At 54.4% G+C, this 17,504-nt stretch overlaps 7 protein-coding genes across 7 annotated transcripts; 2 read left to right on the top strand and 5 right to left on the bottom strand.

The window, feature by feature from the left end:
- Positions 1–1,052: 1,052 nt before the first annotated feature.
- On the top strand, positions 1,053–3,317 carry PG986_009109 (uncharacterized protein; the record flags this gene model as incomplete). The annotated part of the gene is made up of 5 exons (XM_066845331.1): positions 1,053–1,243; positions 1,315–1,914; positions 1,972–2,223; positions 2,275–2,803; positions 2,985–3,317. 5 exons carry the CDS (start codon positions 1,053–1,055, stop codon positions 3,315–3,317), a joined length of 1,905 nt encoding a protein of 634 aa, XP_066697729.1.
- A 667-nt stretch (positions 3,318–3,984) lies between these two features.
- On the bottom strand, positions 3,985–4,622 carry PG986_009110 (uncharacterized protein; the record flags this gene model as incomplete). The annotated part of the gene is made up of 2 exons (XM_066845332.1): positions 3,985–4,408; positions 4,612–4,622. 2 exons carry the CDS (start codon positions 4,620–4,622, stop codon positions 3,985–3,987), a joined length of 435 nt encoding a protein of 144 aa, XP_066697730.1.
- Positions 4,623–4,732: 110 nt separating this feature from the next.
- Positions 4,733–6,253, top strand: PG986_009111 (uncharacterized protein; the record flags this gene model as incomplete). Its single annotated transcript, XM_066845333.1, has 1 exon — positions 4,733–6,253. One exon carries the CDS (start codon positions 4,733–4,735, stop codon positions 6,251–6,253), a length of 1,521 nt encoding a protein of 506 aa, XP_066697731.1.
- A 2,520-nt stretch (positions 6,254–8,773) lies between these two features.
- PG986_009112 (uncharacterized protein) lies at positions 8,774–9,712 on the bottom strand (the record flags this gene model as incomplete). Its single annotated transcript, XM_066845334.1, has 1 exon — positions 8,774–9,712. One exon carries the CDS (start codon positions 9,710–9,712, stop codon positions 8,774–8,776), a length of 939 nt encoding a protein of 312 aa, XP_066697732.1.
- Positions 9,713–12,351: 2,639 nt separating this feature from the next.
- Positions 12,352–14,027, bottom strand: PG986_009113 (uncharacterized protein; the record flags this gene model as incomplete). The annotated part of the gene is made up of 4 exons (XM_066845335.1): positions 12,352–12,866; positions 12,938–13,147; positions 13,251–13,467; positions 13,524–14,027. The coding sequence occupies 4 exons, from the start codon at positions 14,025–14,027 to the stop codon at positions 12,352–12,354; spliced, it is 1,446 nt and encodes a 481-aa protein (XP_066697733.1).
- A 667-nt stretch (positions 14,028–14,694) lies between these two features.
- Positions 14,695–15,498, bottom strand: PG986_009114 (uncharacterized protein; the record flags this gene model as incomplete). The annotated part of the gene is made up of 1 exon (XM_066845336.1): positions 14,695–15,498. One exon carries the CDS (start codon positions 15,496–15,498, stop codon positions 14,695–14,697), a length of 804 nt encoding a protein of 267 aa, XP_066697734.1.
- Positions 15,499–16,671: 1,173 nt separating this feature from the next.
- Positions 16,672–17,349, bottom strand: PG986_009115 (hpt domain-containing protein; the record flags this gene model as incomplete). The annotated part of the gene is made up of 3 exons (XM_066845337.1): positions 16,672–16,930; positions 17,075–17,247; positions 17,335–17,349. 3 exons carry the CDS (start codon positions 17,347–17,349, stop codon positions 16,672–16,674), a joined length of 447 nt encoding a protein of 148 aa, XP_066697735.1.
- Positions 17,350–17,504: the final 155 nt, after the last annotated feature.

Raw genomic sequence — 17,504 nt, forward strand, 5'->3', positions numbered from 1 at the left:
TTACTGCATTCATATTGAACCGTTGCCCCTGAGATACAAATGACTCTACGTATGTACTTGATGAGCGAGTCTTGACGCCTGCATCGTCAAGAACGGCTGGACGGTGAAGGGGTTTGTTTTTAGATTTGGCCAATATGCAGGAACAAAGACGGGATGGGTTAGCTCGAACTATTGACGTTTGCAGGATCCACCAGAGTTGGCTGATCAGATCAGCCCAGCCTTAATATTTATGGCATTGCATGTTGATGGTTGGCGGCCTGGCTGGCGGGCAGCTGCAAAGCCGACCTACCTGCCAAGAAGACGGGTTCATCGACTGTATGTATGTTGGAAATGCCCTGGGTATTAGCTTCATGTTAGCTTAGCAGGCAACAGATTAACCAATGCAAGAGAAATATGGCAGCCTGCTGAAAATGCCTACGACCTACCTACCTACCGACGTGTGCATCTCCAGATAAATAAGTCCCAGATACTTCTCTGTGGTCGGGGGGGGCAGTGCTGATTCTTTTTCCCCCTTTCCTTACTACCTATGCGATTTCCTCGGCTTTTGTTTGAAAAGGAGCAGGACGAGCAAGCCGGCCCAAACCCGACACCGGTTGAAGTGTCGGATGCATACTTTTACATAGCCTCTGCTGTGCCGCGCTGTGCTTACTACCTCCATCCGAACGCCGCCCCTCCTTCAGCGAAGCGCGACGGCTAGCCCCGCCAAAGTACTACTTACTGACTACCTACTGGCAAAGCAGGCTGTGTAACCAACCACAAGTTCGCGGCTCATCCTTACGGTGTGGTGATTGACAGTATTCCACGAGAGCTGACACTGAAGGCTGTCTCGTACGTTGCGAATCATCAATTGCTCCCTTTCCATCTTCCTCCCCCGCCTCCTCCTCTTTCTCCTGGTCGAATCGCCGCCTACTCGTCATTCCGCTGCAGTCAAGTCCTTGGATTGATTGGTCGGGAGGACACGCAGAGGGTGTAAGCGTGTGCTTATGAGAGCGTGTAGCTAGCTGTATTCTCTCATCAGAAACGTACGCCAGCGGTCTGTTCTGTTTCGCATCATGAGCTTCAACCTGCCTCTTCGCTCGACTCCGAGCAGGAGGAACCAAGAGAGCAGGGCCAATTCGCAAAACTATTTCAGTGGCTATACTCCGCCCTCGTCCACCGAAGCCATCAATGGTCCTGTGCGCGAACTCGCCCCCGTCAGTGACCGGCTTATAGTAGGTGTTGACTTTGGCACCACATTCTCGGGGTGAGTTGAGTCAATGCCCATATCAGGACTGTCTGCCATCACTCAACTCGGCTGGCTGACTGAACACATAGCGTGGCGGCAGTATATGCCTCGACTCCAGATGACATAGAAATTATCAAAACATGGCCAGGTGGAAATGGTATCACATCGGACAAGGTCCCCACGGAGATTTCCTATGACATTCCTCCCACGGCCCCGGTAGGGACATCGCCGAATATAAAATGGGGGTTCCAGTTCAAACCAGAGGAGCCGCGGTTAAGATGCATCAAGCTCTTTCTTGACCGGTCACAGAAGCTGCCCTTTTATGTCAGTCCACAGGAGACGGCGACGCAACTAAGGAAGTTCAACAAAAACGTCGTCGACGCTGTCTCCGACTATCTGACACAGGTTTATGAGCACACGATGGACACTTTGACGAGGAGATATGGCGAGTCCTTCATGGCCTCCACCAAAGTCGACTGGGTTCTGACTTGCCCCGCCGTCTGGTCCGACGCTGCCAAGAACACGACCCTCCAGGCTGCTGAGAGAGCCGGCATGGGATCACAGGCCGATATCCAAATGATCAGTGAGCCCGAGGCCGCTGCCGTGTACACACTCAAGGCAATACAGCCGAACCATCTGAACGTTGGCGACAACTTCATCGTGTGTGATGCAGGTGGCGGTACTGTTGAGTACGTGTTCATCCAAATGCCCCATGAGGTGTCTTGACTTGCTCACAATCTTGCTAGTCTGATCGCGTACAAGATCATCTCCCTGAAACCCCTAAGAGTAGAAGAATCTGCTGTAGGCACTGGCGGGCTGTGCGGGAGCGCCTTCTTGAACTACAGGTTTGAAGAACACGTCAAGGGCCGCCTGGGCGTTAGCCGTTTCGACGAAATGAAGTTGAAGAAAAACAAAACGTGGCAAATGGGACTGCGGTATTTCGAAGAGTCCGTCAAGCGGAACTTCAATGTGGACGATGACCAAGAGGTCAATATCCCGTATGTCACTCGTACAGCTATGCCGAAGATATAGTGCTGATCCTCCCTTAGCTTCCCCGGTTTGCCTGACGACGAAGAAGCCGGCCTCGACTGTGGCTTCCTCGTCGTATCCGCTGCACAGATCAAAGAAATATTTGAACCGGTAGCCAAAGAAGTCTGCGATCTCGTTCAGGGCCAGGTCGATACAGTTCGCAGCAAAGGGGGTATCGTTTCTGGCATTGTGTTGGTAGGAGGCTTCGGGCAAAGTGACTACCTCTACCGCCGGCTCAAGGCCCATTTCACAAGCGCAGCGCCGCCGCCGTACACTGAACGGCCAACTCATTCCAGTGGAAATGCCATCATCGAGAACGGCTCTATCGAGGTGATGCAGCCCCTATATGCCTGGACAGCCGTGGTACGTGGGGCTGTTCTACGAGGGCTCGAAGGGAATATGGTTATTTCACGAAAGGCTCGCAACCACTACGGTACGTCCTACGCTACAGTGTATGACGAGGACAAGCACAGCGTTAGTGAGCGTTACTGGTCTCCGCTGTGGGAGCGTTGGATGGTGTCGGATCGTATGCAGTGGCACATCGCCAAGGTGAGTACCCGTACCCTCCAGTACACCCCTCATTGCCCGGACCCTACACAGAACTTGGGGGTTGCAACATGTTCTTCCCGAGCCAAACCCACGCAGGAGGAGTCCTCTCCTCTAAACGCCCGCGTTTTCCCACAAAGGCCACTTGCATAAGCAGACTAACACCTTGACTTGCCATTGACAGGGCGAGGCCATATCACCACTTTCGCCAATAGCGTTCCATTACACGCGTAATTTCCGCCCAGGCCAGTCACTCGTGGTAACGGACGATCTTATAGCCTGCGAGGCAGATGAACCGCCAGCTGCATATAACCGCGAGCTGGCTCATGTTTGTACCTTGACCACGGACCTCAGCGCAGTACCGAGAAGTCTGTTTACAAGGCTCACGACAACAAGAGGGGTTGAGTTTGATAATCTCGACTTTACGCTCGAAATGATTGTCGACAGTGCCGGGCTAGGCTTCGAGCTCAAGGTTGATGGAGTCCGATATGGAAGAGTAGAAGCAGACTTCCATTGACGAACGAGCAAAGGAATAGTCGTCAACTTGATAATAGAGACCTAATGGAGCCATCATCTCGAACCACGTGTCAATCTTCAATCATATTCTACCTGGCTTGATTATATCCTGCATCAGTCTTGCATCTTGAAGGACGGAGACGCGGCGATCCGATTTCGCACATCGGCAAAGCCATAGCCCAAGCCGGCGGCCATAGCGGTCCCCTATCCGTCGCTGCAGTTACGTTGTCGTTACACAGTCGACATGTCGTGCCGCGGGTTCTGGTCCGAGGGCTTTCGTTGGTGCACAAACTCCAAAGGGAAGACGCCGCCCTGCTTCTATGGCGCCTCGACAAGAACATGGCTGCCTTTATCTGCAGTACTACGCGAGCTATGCAGGACGCAAATGGTAGATATCCGATGGCAATTATATTGGGGATCAACCAAGCACGCCCAACCCCTTCCACCTCCTCTTCGCCAGCTCAATTGCGTCTTCACAGTAGTCTTGGTCCTCAGGACTCCTCGCCTCGAAACAGCACTACAGACGATGACTACAGATCGCAAAGAACACCCTGTTGGGGCTCCGGATCTTAGACTCGCCATTGCGGACTGGAGGGGGTCGTTCCCCCTCCCCAGATGATACGCACCTCGCGAACAACGAGGCTTCCGGGGACGAAATATCGCCTCTTTCAATGGCCGCCGTGAGTCGTCGTTCCGACCTGTCCAATGTCTGCGCCTCGAAGACCGCGTCCACTCCTGATTGGAGCCAGAACAAACCGAGCAGAGCGAACGCCACTCAGCCGGATGCTTATTTGAGCAACGCCCCTTTCAACGCCCCTGCCACTGCTGGGCTCATCGCAGAAGTCCGGCGGGCCATCCGAGAGGAGCTCTCTGAGGCATTCCGAAGCAGACAGGATGAGGCGGCGGACGCCGCCGACGTTCAACGCCAGACATACCTGGCAATGAAACCACACTTGTCCGGGGCCACCAACAACGCCTCTGCCAAAGTGAAGCTCAATCTGACAGCCCCTGAAGTAACTGCTGAATGGGGTGCCTTGTTCACTGCTGAGGGCCACGCCACACCCAGGTTCGGCCAAATCATGAGGGTTCTTTCTGGGTATATTGTAAGCTACTTAGACCCAAGTCCTGGCCAGCGAACGACTGAATGGGATGATTTTATCTAATAATGTAACCAATGACAGCTCAGCAAGTTCAACCCTGACAATGATGGTTTGGTCATGACACCAGATGGGCTACGGGGATTCTATGCATCGTATCGGCTTAACGATGAGGCGTATCCATTCATTGGTACTCACGGCTCCTGCATCTTGCTCCTTTGGTTTGGCTTTTCCCGTAGCTAATCCTGCTCTATTGCTAGATATATTCACCTCAAAAGCTCCGGATGTATTTGGAAGGATTGCAGACTTCCTGCTCGACATGGAGTGCCAGCACCACCTGATTCAGCAAAGCGGGCACGAGCGGCCGCTCGTGCCTGCGTTGACCGTTGTTGGGTTCGCCCAGTACTACATGTCGTGCATCCTGGCACATCCAGATGCGGAGTTCCAACGCCTCGAAAGGATCGTGGCAGACGTGCCATCGATCATAGTGGCTGTCAGCTTAAACGAAGCCAAGGAAAGCTCGTCGCCTCCGGAAATCCTGCCCAAGGCCATCCGGCGCAACCAGCTGCCTCCTAAAGCGGACGCCAAGTCGAAACAACTTCTCGACGGTGCATTCGGGGATTTGATGTATGAGTTAGGGCTGCAGCCGTCACCATCTAAAAATAAATATACTCCTCATCCTCCCCAGGCCAATGCTACAGCTACTGCTACTACTCAGGTCCAGGTTCCGACGCCGGCACCTGAGCCCAAACCAACAGCTAGTGAGAATCCAGACTACTTCTCTTCCGTGGTCGGGCCTTCTCGCTCGACATCTCGTCAGAAGTATGCGCAACCGAGTCCACTGCATACCATAGGTGACGATGACGACGAAGATGCCTCAAAGGCATATATCAAAGCTGATGGCAGCCTGAAGCGTGATGAGAGCGAGTGGCACCGCCGCGAGAGAGAGCTTGAAAGGGCCTCCATGCCGGGTCCGCGCCCGGGGTACAGCAGGCAGCATTCGTGGCACGCCGAGTCCGTAGGTACGGACGGGTCGACTGCCCATCATCATCACCATCAACCTCCAAGTCGGCAGCAGCGCTACGGAGGGCGCACGGGATCGCAGTCATACTCGCACGCGCCAACAACCCCGGCTACCGACAGTGCTGCCGTCGTCCCGCAGCCATCCTCGATAACGGCTACCACCGGCGGTCCACGTGGCTCTGTCTCCTCAAATGCCTCTTCGTCGGGGTATTGGGGCCACGGCCACGGAGGCCGCACGCCGCCGCCGACCCGGCACAACAGCACCTCGGTCCCGGACGTGTCGAGCACCGGCCCCTTCAGCCTTTCGTCGTCTTCTTCTTCCTCGGCAATGGGGATGGCGACCCCGATGACTGCTTCCGGCGAGCCCGGCTCACCAGTGGCTACTTCCACGACGGCGCACCAGTGGAAACCGCTCCAGTACCGACCCGCTGCCGCAACGGTACCGGCGGCGACGGCAGCTGAGCCGGGCAGGACCTCGGTCGGCGCGGAGCGGCTGGAGCAGCAGAAACCTCTTCACGTGCGGTGGGAAGGGGTGCCTCCACAGCCGCCGCCGCCGCAGAAGGGTACCGCTGCCTCCACCACGATGACGCCAAGGACGGGTAGCATCGGTGGTCAGAGTGGCAAGACGGAGCGGAGGCCTTCGCAGCGACACCACCACCACGGTCACCACTCTCACAGGCGCTACCCTAGCGGCGGTGGAAGCTCTGCTGCGGGTGATGCTGGTGATGATAAAGACAACCGAAAGGGGGAGACTTGGGAGGAGTTTCTCCGGGCCCAGAAGAAGGGGGATGGCTACCACCAAAGATCAAGAGAGTAGTTAGGTGGGTGTGAGTTATTGTTGAGGAGAAGGGGGGCGCGGTGTCTGTTTCGCGGGTTGATACTAAACAATGATAATACGCTCCTTATGTAACATTCAAACGTGGTATGTTCAGGACAACGGGTGTTGGAAAGGGACAGTTTGGTTCTCTCTGGCCTTGAGAAGCTTCTCATCGTATAAGAGACTGCTCTTTGACGGATCTTCAACAGGGACCGATAGGTCATATCAATGTCGACCTCTCATTCTTGGTGCCATTTCGAAATGTTACATCTTGATATAGTACTTGGCACCCATAGGCACTTGATTAAAGGGGTAAACTTCCACCGCCCAACCGAAGACACCTTGACAGGATACCTAGAAGTGCCGAGAGAGTGGTTGTTGACCAGGGTGTGTGGTGTGAGTAAGAGAGCGTTCATTGATGACGGCGCTCCCCAACAATAGGCCCCAACGGGAAAATGATGTGCCAGAAGTAAGACCAAAGCCATACGGGCATCGCTTATTGTTACTTTGGAAACCGTCTAGGTTCCCCAATTACCCCGGCGGGGGGGTGAGATCGCGGCGCGGCTCCATACATTCTAGGCAGAAGCCGCGTGAAGGAGGGGAAAGATGACACTAGGTCAGATAATGTATGATTTGCCGACGGAGACACCCCCTTTTGTATTTGTATTTTGTTTGTATGATGTACCATCTTCATTATTAGAAGACGGCAAGAAAAGGGACTCATTACATGTTTGTATATGCTACTACTTCAACAGTTCGTAGGGCCGTGGTTTCGCAGGGGGCTGGCTCACTCCACGTTGATATATACCCGAGGCAAGCTCAGGATGCCATTGCGCCGCGGTTAGCATCTGACACGCTATTGCTATATTGACGATGCATCGTTGCAATAAGCTCAACGCGGCAGGATGCATATGGGGGGCCATGTAGGGAGTCACATTCCCACGCGGGTTTAATATGCGCGCCCACGAGGCTACCCGTAAATAGGGGCCGCACGTTGGTCGGTACACCATGCAAACCACGAGGAGTCGCATGCCCCTGACCTCCGTGTTATGCAGTCACTTTACCTCTCTGGAACACACACGCGTGGCTCTTGAGCGGTCATTGGCTGTGGACATGCCCATCTACGCCCGACTACTATGGCGATCCAGCCTCCCCTGCCCCAAGGCGGGTCGCATGTAAACGAGGCAACCTCAACAAGGCGAACTCGGCTGGATTTGGGTCGGGGTCAGGCTAAACATAAACAAAGCTGCAGGACTGACTGGATGCACCGATAGGTATATATCAGCTATAAGGAGATCAGGTGGCTGGCTCGCCCTGTCCTAGTATAAGAACTTTATATAAAGCCTGCACGCTGGCCTGTGTTCGACTGCCGCCTCGTTCTCGGCGAGACATCGAAAACCGTACTGGGACCACAAACGATTATCAATGCGGTATCTCACTTTGCCAATCCATTGACCACTCAAGGAGTCGCCGAGACTGGACTGCCACAGGCGAAGAACGAGAAAAAGCTCGGCACGGTAGCGCGTTGAGCCTTCGGTTGGCTGGGCGGGCCTCGCTCCCTCGTACAAGGAAGAAATTGCCACCGCATTGAGGCTGAGCAGAAAAAACGACAATGACCACGCAAGAAGAATTTCGCCGCTGGGAGGGTGAGAGATTCAATTATAATTGTCTGTCCTCAGGGAGCAAGAAATAATCGGCCAGCGAAGGGAACATGGACATGGCCAGCTGAATACAGGCTGGCCATGTGCTATAGGTACTTTCCTTCGGCCAATCCCGATTGCCAGTATCACCAAGCTGGTTGATATGTACTTCAAGTAGGTGCCCCGCGAGCAGAAAGCGGTCAGTGTCAATGATGATGAGTCAATCGGGTCGTGGCGAAATCGACAGGAGAACGAGAAAGAAAGAAAAGGAAAGGACCCAATTCGAGAAAGTTCTCATGACGGTTAAATCAATCGATTCATTCCATACCCATCCAAAGGTTGGAGAGAGAGAGAGAGAGAGAGAAGTTCTTGTTCTGCTGTCTTGAATGAGTGAGGTGCCAATTTCTCAGCATCGCCCGCCTCCGTTCCTTCCCAATAGCATACACACAAAACCATCTTCTTTCCAGCAACACTTCGTTTATTGGAGCAATCTGCCCACCATCTTGACCAACTCGAGAGATGCCTAATTGCAATGCCAGGGCCTTTGCTTTGCTTCCCCATGACCTGGAAACAAACATGGCCTTCTCGAGCTGAGCGGAATAAGTGTTGCCATTGTACGTCTTCCCTACCCTCCATTTCTTTTGCATGGAAAATAAGAAATATCATTATAATTCGTATTGTCATCAACATGACTCATGAAAAAGAAAAAAGAGCTAACTAAACTCAACCCGAAACACCAAAATACGAACAAACACAAATCCAACCACAAGACCTTTGGGTTTCGCAGCTCTGGGGAGAAGGGAGACGACTTCGACCAGCGAAGAACCATGAGTGCCCGCACAACTCATGCTGGTTCAACGTCCCTGAGCCTCCTACATCTTTAGACTGCAACGCCGTACTCCATGCGGCCAGCGCTGTGCGGTGGTACACGAGGCATAGGCCTTTGCTGTCCCTGGCGTCGACGTCGACGCCTCTCTTCCTTGTCGTTGTCATGATAGACCCGCGACTCGAGCTCCTTGGCACGCCGTCTCTCTGGGGGCGTATAGTTGTACTCAACAATGCCACTTGCGGTTGGCCCTTCGGTATAACTGCACTCGAGCTGGTAATGAACCTTTTCGAGTAGCCCGTTTCGATACATGTGCTCGAGGAGGAAATAATCCGGCCGCATATCTTGGGCGGCCAGCCTCTCTTGGATGATGTGGTCCCTGATGTGCTCGAGCCGAAAGCGGAAGTTTTCTCTCTCGTCGACGTTGTGGTTTCTGGCGGAAAATTCTTGGTCGCAGAACCAGCAGATGCAATGAGGTGGAAGGTTATCCTGAAGATGTTGAGTTCCGACATGCCACTCCCAGAAATCCGTCTCTTCAGGCCCGAAGGTTTCGTTGCATAACCCGAGGCGTGCGTACTCGCACGGGAGCCTGCACTGTGGATTGTATGGAGGGTTGGTGGCGTGGTTATTGTATACCGAGGGAACCGTCGACGCCGTAGAGCGTGGCGGAGAAGACAAAGTGGTCTTGTACGACTTGCTCGACTTGCCCGACTTGCCCGATCTCCGTGACCACATACTATTCTGGGCGATGCTCGCCGTCGAGGCGCTTCTGGTGGATGCCGACCCCGTACTACCTCCGTATGTCGGTGCTCTGACAGAAGGTGCGAGTCTGAAGTGGATGGGGGTCAGGTCTACACTTGAAGCCGGAGCAACATCAAACGGAGAGGCCTGGGCCCAATTCTGTTCCCAATTCTGGAAGCGCTCGTCATCGTGAGTAGGAATTTGGGCCAAGAAGGCGAAAATCTCCTGGGGGTTAGGCCCGGTTGACGACATGTTGAAGTGCTGTCCCGAGTTCGGTACGATAAGCTTCGAGCAAATGGGTTCGCTGCGTGGTTGGCGGTGGTACGCTGCCGCCACAGATCAGACGCGGGAGATCAAATGTCCCCCGAAGCAGGGCGTTGTATGTCTGTTACTGGATACCAGTGAAACAAACAGCTGAGACGAAACTAAGAAAATGCACTCCAAGGCGATCAAGAGTAATTCCGATCCCCTACCACGGGAGTTCACTCGCTGGCGGGGTACGTGGGCAGATATACTCAGTACCCCTCAAAGTGTCGTGGTGATGCACAGTCGAATGGGCAGTCACCCGGCGTCACTCGGTTTGCAGATGGGAAGACAGGGTGAGCCAGAATGATGGAAGCAAACGATCTGGTACAGATTGTCGAGGGGTAGGATGGGATGGGGGGATGGGATACTTCAAGTTGGTGGCTTTCTAAATGAAGCTGGTAAGTTATCTACGACTTGCGCTATCCGCCCTCTGCAATATGCACTGATCGATTCTTGATGGTGTGCACGGAGGGTGCTGTCTGATGGCGACCGGGGGGCCTGATGCAAGAGGGATCCCGGGGGACGCTTATTCGTCGGCAGCTAGGCATGTATTCCATCCACCCTTGCCATCCTCCACAGGACGCGGACTCTACATACAACAACCACCCCTACCTCTTTGCCCTCGAGACAACGAGCCGATTCAACAGACAAGTCTGCTCTCAAGTCGGAAAGGCAATATTGGTTCATCTTGCGGCCTTTGATCCCTAGACAACAGTCTCGAATTGACTGTTGATGTCCGGCGGTTTTGGTGGCAGTTTGGTGCAATCGCTATGGCGGCACGGCCATCGAGCAGAAGGATGAATACGTCGTAATATCTTGGCTGGTGATCGACATTGAGTCACTCATGCTAACACATAGTACTGCGTTGCAGCTGCGAGGACCTAGCCTCCGGCTTCATTCCCACTCCTGATCACACAACATATCATTATCATCCCCCTCGCAGCCATCGTGATGCATAGTGGTTTCTACTGACATGGCTTAGAGAGAGAGAGCACTGCAAACACATGCCATCTAAGCAACCCAGTGTGTAGGCCCGCGCGCTTTCATCCTGGTTGCCGGTGCATTCTGCAAAACATCACTGCAACAGCAGCTGCAGCTATCAGCTCGTCAACCAAATGAGGGCGTGTGTATGCGTGTGTATGCACAATGAAAAGGTGCTATGCGGCCTAAACTACAGCTCACCATGCTCCATCATACATGGGGCATCTAACCCAACTCCCTCAAGAGCTTTCTATCCATTTCAGTCTGGAGATACTTGGAGCAACTTCCCATGGCTGATTGGGTAGATGGGGAGCATGGATCTTGACCCAATCGGGACGAGATATTGGCATCCTCATACGATGTGTATTCGCTGGTGGACGCTTGCTTCGAACGTGGGTGTTTCTGCACCCTAGAACGCTTCATGCAGGCGCTCGCAATATACTGGCAGTTTGAGCTCTACCGGTTGCCATACTACAGGGGCTTCTAGGGTTATTTGGAATCAATCAAACCCACTACAGCCAGAGTAAGTTGGCCTCTGTCACGGATGCAAGCAATCCGCGCCGCGGTCCACTCGCTTATACTGATGGTGTCATGTCAGCCATGTTTGTTTGCTTGCTGGAGCTCTTGGCCCGCAACTCCTATCGGAATGGACCAGATACACGTTGCGTAGGCAGGTGGCGTACGCCTGGTACTCGACACTCCTGCTAGCCGTGTTTTGAGACCGTCAGTTGTATATACGCACAATTGCCGGCTCGGCAAACGACGCCAGGCGCAATATGTCCGTACCCTACCGCTGTGCGAGGCCCCAGGAAGCTCGGAAACACCGAGTGACTGTTGCTGCAAGTGTGCATATTCCGCCTTTTTGCGTGATGGAAACTTGGTCCTGTTGGCACTCCCCAGGTGGATTTGGCTATAGGAAGCAGGTGTGTGACACATAATCGAAGCGGTCAGCATCTGGGGTCGCGGGTGCTGGTGGTTGCAGTCATGTACGCGTGATTGGACGGTGGCTGGATATGGTGTTCGGGTACGTACTGGAAGGAAGAGAAGAGCCGCATTGCTCAGGGGGTTTTCGACTCCCCGCAAACCTGTCCAGCTCTCTGCCTGCCCTCTCCCGTACACCTCCTGCACGCACACCAGCCGCACACGCTTACGCGCAAAGACGCATACACCCCGCCGTCGAGCAGTAGCTATCTACATGTAACTTAGGTAATGTAGGTGGTAGTACGATACTTGTACATGCTTATCGCGCAATTCCAAACCTACATCCTATGCCTATCTTAAGGAGCATTATTTCTAGATCACCCGTACATCACTCCATGTTGGCCCTGGGATTGTTCTGGAAACCCATAGTGTATGGGACTATTTCGGTTATAGTCTAATATAGCAGTGGCTTAACTTCGCCGACCCTTTCTACTCTTGAGAGATGTAGTATACAACTCCAAACCATACTACCATGATATTCATTCCCACATTGTGGCACATAGAGCACGTATATCTCTAAACTGCCTCGCGGTGGCAGCAGTTCCAAGAATAAAGACGACGGACAGAAAAGGTCCAGAGAGGGGGAGTACAAGACTCTTCGGGTGAGGCAGGATTTATACCAATTATGCCATTTCACTCGACTGGGCTAAACATTCCCAAGTCTCTCGAAGAGGCAGATCATTCGGGGCTGCAGAGCACTCTCGCTTTAGCGATGACGTTTCGAAGCTGCGGGTTCCCCCGTGCTCGTCCCCGAACTTGACGATGCTCGGGCAGGTGACGCAGCAGATCTGGCGCGCCGTCAGGTCCTCCTCGTCTTCGCCCCCGATATCCTCCATCTCCGCCGCGTCGAACGGGACCGTCTGGTGCGGGAGGATGTACGGCATGGTGACCTTGAAGACAGCCTTCTGCACCGCGAGCTGCCGGGACAAGACGACGGCGCTGGTGACCAGCACGCGGAGGGCTTGGTCTCGGGCCTCGCTCGCGGTGGCGTCGGTGATCGAGTCGAGGAGCCGGTTGACTCGGGAAATAAGATTACTTACGACTGCATCCGTCTGGGATTGCAGGCTCTGGGACGACGGGTCCTTTCGTATCATGTTGAGCGTCATGGCGCGCCATTGGTTTACCGTCTCGTCAGAACCTGCACGTCTCTTTGTGAGCTCATGGACACTTGCTTAACCATTACGGCAGGTTGCACTCAAAAGAACCTACTCGTTGTTGAGAGGTAACGCTCCATCTCGTTGAATTTGGAGGACTGCTCCTCAGACAGGCCGACAAAGTATTGGGAGAAGATGCCATCTACTAACACGCTCGACACGATTGACTGTAGTAGATGGATCTTGATCTTGGATGCAAGCTCGGCGTACATTGGTACAAGTTTGGCGAGCTCCTCCATCTCGGGCTGACTAGTTTTCGCCAAATCTGCCGGGATTGTTCATCAGTAAATCAGTAAATAGGATCTAATACCAAAAAAACCAACCCCCCTCCGCCATCCTGATTTGATGTGGTGATTGATGCCCCTTACCAATCTTGGCCTTGCGAAAGTGCACAATGATCCAGTTCTGCAGCCCATTGCCCAAGCGCGCCATATCGTCGCCAAACTGGTCGTCGCTCGTCTGCTCGTGGAAGAGCGCGCGCGTGCTCGTGCTGACTTGCTCCTTGAGCCCGCGGGCCAGCGCGTGCAGCCGGCGGATCTCGTCGTCGCGCTCCCGGAGCTCGCGCTGGAGCACCTCCCAGCCCTCCTGCAGCGCCGCGCGCTCCCCTTGAGCTCCGCGCGCTCGGCGTCGCGGAGGTCGACCTCGGCCCGCAGCAGCCGCAGCTCCGTGTCGGTGCGCAGGAACTGCTGGTTCAGGGCCGAGTGCTTGGCCTGCCAGAACGCGGCCGTCTCGCTCTCGTTCTGCGACAGCAGCTCGACCTGCCGCGCGAACTCGGTCTCGAGCTGGACGAGCTCCCGCTCCAGCTCGGCGATCTTGTCGTCCTTCTCCCTGACGAGCTGTTGCTGCTGGGCTGCCGCGTCCTTATTCTCCCGCGCGCTTGTGGTGTTGTCCCTACTCCATGTGCTGGCGATGCTGATGCGGTCCGAGTCGACGCCGCCGCCGCCGCGCGAGCTGCTGCTGTTGGTAGCGGTGCCGCCGTCATTGTCGGGGGCGGGCGGGGGCGAGTTGGAGCGGGAGCCGAGTTGCGCGCGCGGGGGAGGCGCTATCACATTATTGCCGCTGCTCCGTGACGAGGCGGAGGAGCGTAATGTGCTGTTGGTGTGAGAGGTGCTGCCGCCGCCCCTTCGCTTGTCCGAGCTGCTCATATCTTTGCGGGGAGGAGGGGTGGACTCGGGGTTAAGCAAATGCGAGAGGAGGAGCTACTACTTAGCTGGGCTGGCCTGTGTCGGTGGTTCAATTCGTACTACATGGTCTGTCGGTCTGCGGAGAACGAGGTTCGCCTGGGCACGTCACTCTCCAAAAGGGCTGCCGATGGGGTTACATAGGTGGAATATGTGGCTGCCTGAAGACCATACGCCTGGAAAGGAGAGGAGGTATAGGCAGCTCTACAGAGGTGACTGCATGTAAGAAGAAGTAAGTAGGTCGGTCAAGTAGTTTTGGCGAGGTTGCTGGTTGCCTGCATCGAGGGCTAATTCGGGTAAGGCTGGAAGGTCGATCGAGGTACGTACCTTTGCAAGCACAAGCTATCTATATGTACTTGTACTATATCCGTCCATGTTACCTTCGAGTACCTCATCCCATCGCCGCCCTCCCTATAGCATCTAAAAATAGAGCCGGGCTGAACAAGACATCGGTCCGATCCGTCCAATGAATGTCTGTCGGTTGACGGCCTAAAGAATAATAATCACCCGTGCTTGTATACAGTGCCGTACCTGAAAAATCCATAGATAGTGGCAGGGTCGGCGCGAACGTAACATGCCCTGGTCGTCATACTGTATAGCAGTTGTATGGAGTTTGATGAAGATATAGTCTTTATTGGCCGTTGTCCATACCGATCTCTGCCTCCACCTCATATGCCTCGTCGCCGTCGTCCTGCTTTTTGGCCCCCATCCGGCATATCGCAATCTTTTCCACTGGCGCGTCCTGCATCCAGACAAAGTCGTCGTACCTGTCTAGTATGTCCCGGGCGTCCACAGTGATACGTTCCCGCCGTTTCCCGTGGCGGCCGCCTCCTCCTCTCTTCTCCCCTTTGACATATATCGTGTTCAAGACGGTGGCGTGGAGGAGCAAGGGCCGGTCTTCCTCCGCCATGACGCCAGCCTGCTGGAAAGTTTGCTTGATGCTCTCGCAGAACTTCTGCAAGGTCCCATCAGGGTCCACCGGCGGGCTGTAGAGGGCCGTCGCCTTGGAGGGGTTCGATTGCATCGAGTGTAAGCCTCTTAGAGTTACTGCCAGTTGTGGCTGTAGTGGTCCGGGTGGATCCTTGTCCTTGTCCTTGCCCTTGTCCTTATGTTGGTCCTCGTCCTGGTTGCCTTTGCTTTCAAGGGCTGCCTGTGCCTGCTGTGCCGCTACAATGGACCCGAGGATCTGTCTGGGGGCCAACGTCTTCAGCAGCTCGGTGGCTTTGTCGAGTCCCTCGTTTTTGGGGAAGCTCATCACGCCCAAGGTGAGGTGTAACGTCCCGACGGGGCGGATGGCCTCGGCCGGGACGCCGACGCTTTGCGGGCTAGTCACATCCGAGCCGAACGAAGCCAGCGCCGAGACGAGCTGCGGGCGGGACAGGCTGGTCACGAGCGGGATGCAGAGGAAATGAGTCGGCGGCGGCCTTGGCGGCATGGTTTTGCTCTGGTTTGCTTGCGTATGTACCTCGAACAACTGCTATCAAGGGTTGGTTTGATGGCTCTGCCGCGGCTCTTTCGGCGTGCCAAACTTGGCTCCCGAGTCGACCTTGCTTGCTTGCACCTGCCACACCTTAAGACACCACCAGGTGTGGCAGGAGACTGTGGCTGGTGTACAGGAAAGGAAGGATCAATCAATCCGGTTTGTACCATTGGTGTACACATATCAACCGCTGCGGGAACGAGTCAATGCTGCAGGTGCTGCCCTGGGCCCAGGGCCCTGAACATTTAGTGTCCCCGTGTGCACGAAGGGCCATGCAACTGTTGCTGGGGTACTCACAGAACTAATGGGGTTCACGTCACAGCAATGAATGTGGCCCTCGTTCGTTTGTGTCAATCACACGACGACTGGGTGGGATTGCAGAGATCATACCATCGATCGACTACAATGTCCTTCATCAGTCGTACATCTCTCATCGACGGACGAGTTGAATGTGGTTTGTTCAGGGTTCGGGGCTACGTCACTGTTCGCTGCTCTCGGGATGACGTAGGTCATGCGGGAGCCATGTCACTGCCAAAAAAAGAGCCATGTCGTCACAAACCCGGACTGCACAAGTCCCAAAAGCACCTACAGGCTACAGGCTACAACGGTATGCGCCCTGCACCTCGGCACCGGCGCGCGTCATAGCAGCATCTCATTTGCAGTCGCGCCATTCCAAGAGGATATCCATATAATCGTAAAGGAGTGTATTTATTCCAATAGCAGTAAGCTTTCCTAGCTTAAGAGTTCTGTATGCAGTGTTTTGTCGAATGCTCTATATATAAAGGTGAAGCAACCCCGTCGCTGGAGCTCAGGGACATGCAGTGCGCACAGTATAGAGCCCCCGTCCACCATACTTGTCTTCATACAGCCACGCGGGTACAATCTATTCGATAACAATGATAGCAGACGAAAAATAGTTGGGTATCGTCGAATTTCTTCCTCCCCAGAACAGTTGACTGAATGGAGCCCCATAGGATTCCCCGAGGGCCGAGCCAGCTGTGGTTGTCGCCAACAACTCCAACCAGTCTTCTCTCCCGAGGTCGCACATCGAAGTAAGACCTGCCTGGACAGACCTCGTGCGGCGCAGAAGACCTCCATGGTGTGTCTTTAGCTTTGCCTGTTTGCCCATTACACCGCCGGAGTGTTAAAGAATTTTCGGAGCGTGGTCTCAGCTTCGCTATACTCGGTCCTGAGACTTTTCATTGTCTCGGTGACGCGCGACAGACAAAGCTCCTCATCCGTCTCGGGCGTACCGTCTTCGTTTTCCTTCTTGCCGTACCGCTGGATCTTCTCACAGCTGTCTTTAACCTTAGTCAACCCCAAAGTGGCCGAGGAACCTTTCAAGAAGTGACCGAGCTTGGACAGCTCGTCCAGGTTCTTGGCTTCCCTGTCAGAAAAGAAAAAAAAGGCAACAACAGTCAGTCACGGCATGTTCCGTTCGTGGGTAGTCAGGATGGTGGCTTATTGAAGGCACCGCCGGAACTGGAGTGTCTCTCTCCTTGGCGCTCCTTGGGTTGTGGGCCAAACTCACAGGGCCTCGTCCATCTTCTCAAACGTCTCTTCGGCCTGCTCAAAGAAGCCAAAAACAATAGATTGGCTAAACTCGCGGTCGTCTTCACTGTCGTCCATCTCCAAGATCTGACTGAAAGTCACAATGTCGATGGCGTCTCCCAGGTCGGGAAGGTTGGAGTCGCCTCCATCATGCTGCATCGGCAAGGCTCGGGGTCAGCGCCCATGCAATTATGAAATATAATCGGTGAGCCTCCTCGGTCACCACAAAGGTTCACTTACGTTGTCGGAAGACATGGTTGCTTGGATGGTATGGGCGAAGCGTTTTGAGTGTTTTGCAGGATCCTTAAAAACTGTCGCGGGTCAGAACCGAGTCCAGAAAATGGTCGTCTGATTACAAGACCTAAAGCCGACAGGAGTGGTAAGGGGATGCGGCTAACCCTACAGTAGTG

This window comes from Apiospora aurea (assembly GCF_038362705.1).
Source record: "Apiospora aurea strain CBS 24483 chromosome Unknown utg000006l_segment0_segment0, whole genome shotgun sequence".
NCBI classification, from domain to species: domain Eukaryota; kingdom Fungi; phylum Ascomycota; class Sordariomycetes; order Amphisphaeriales; family Apiosporaceae; genus Apiospora; species Apiospora aurea.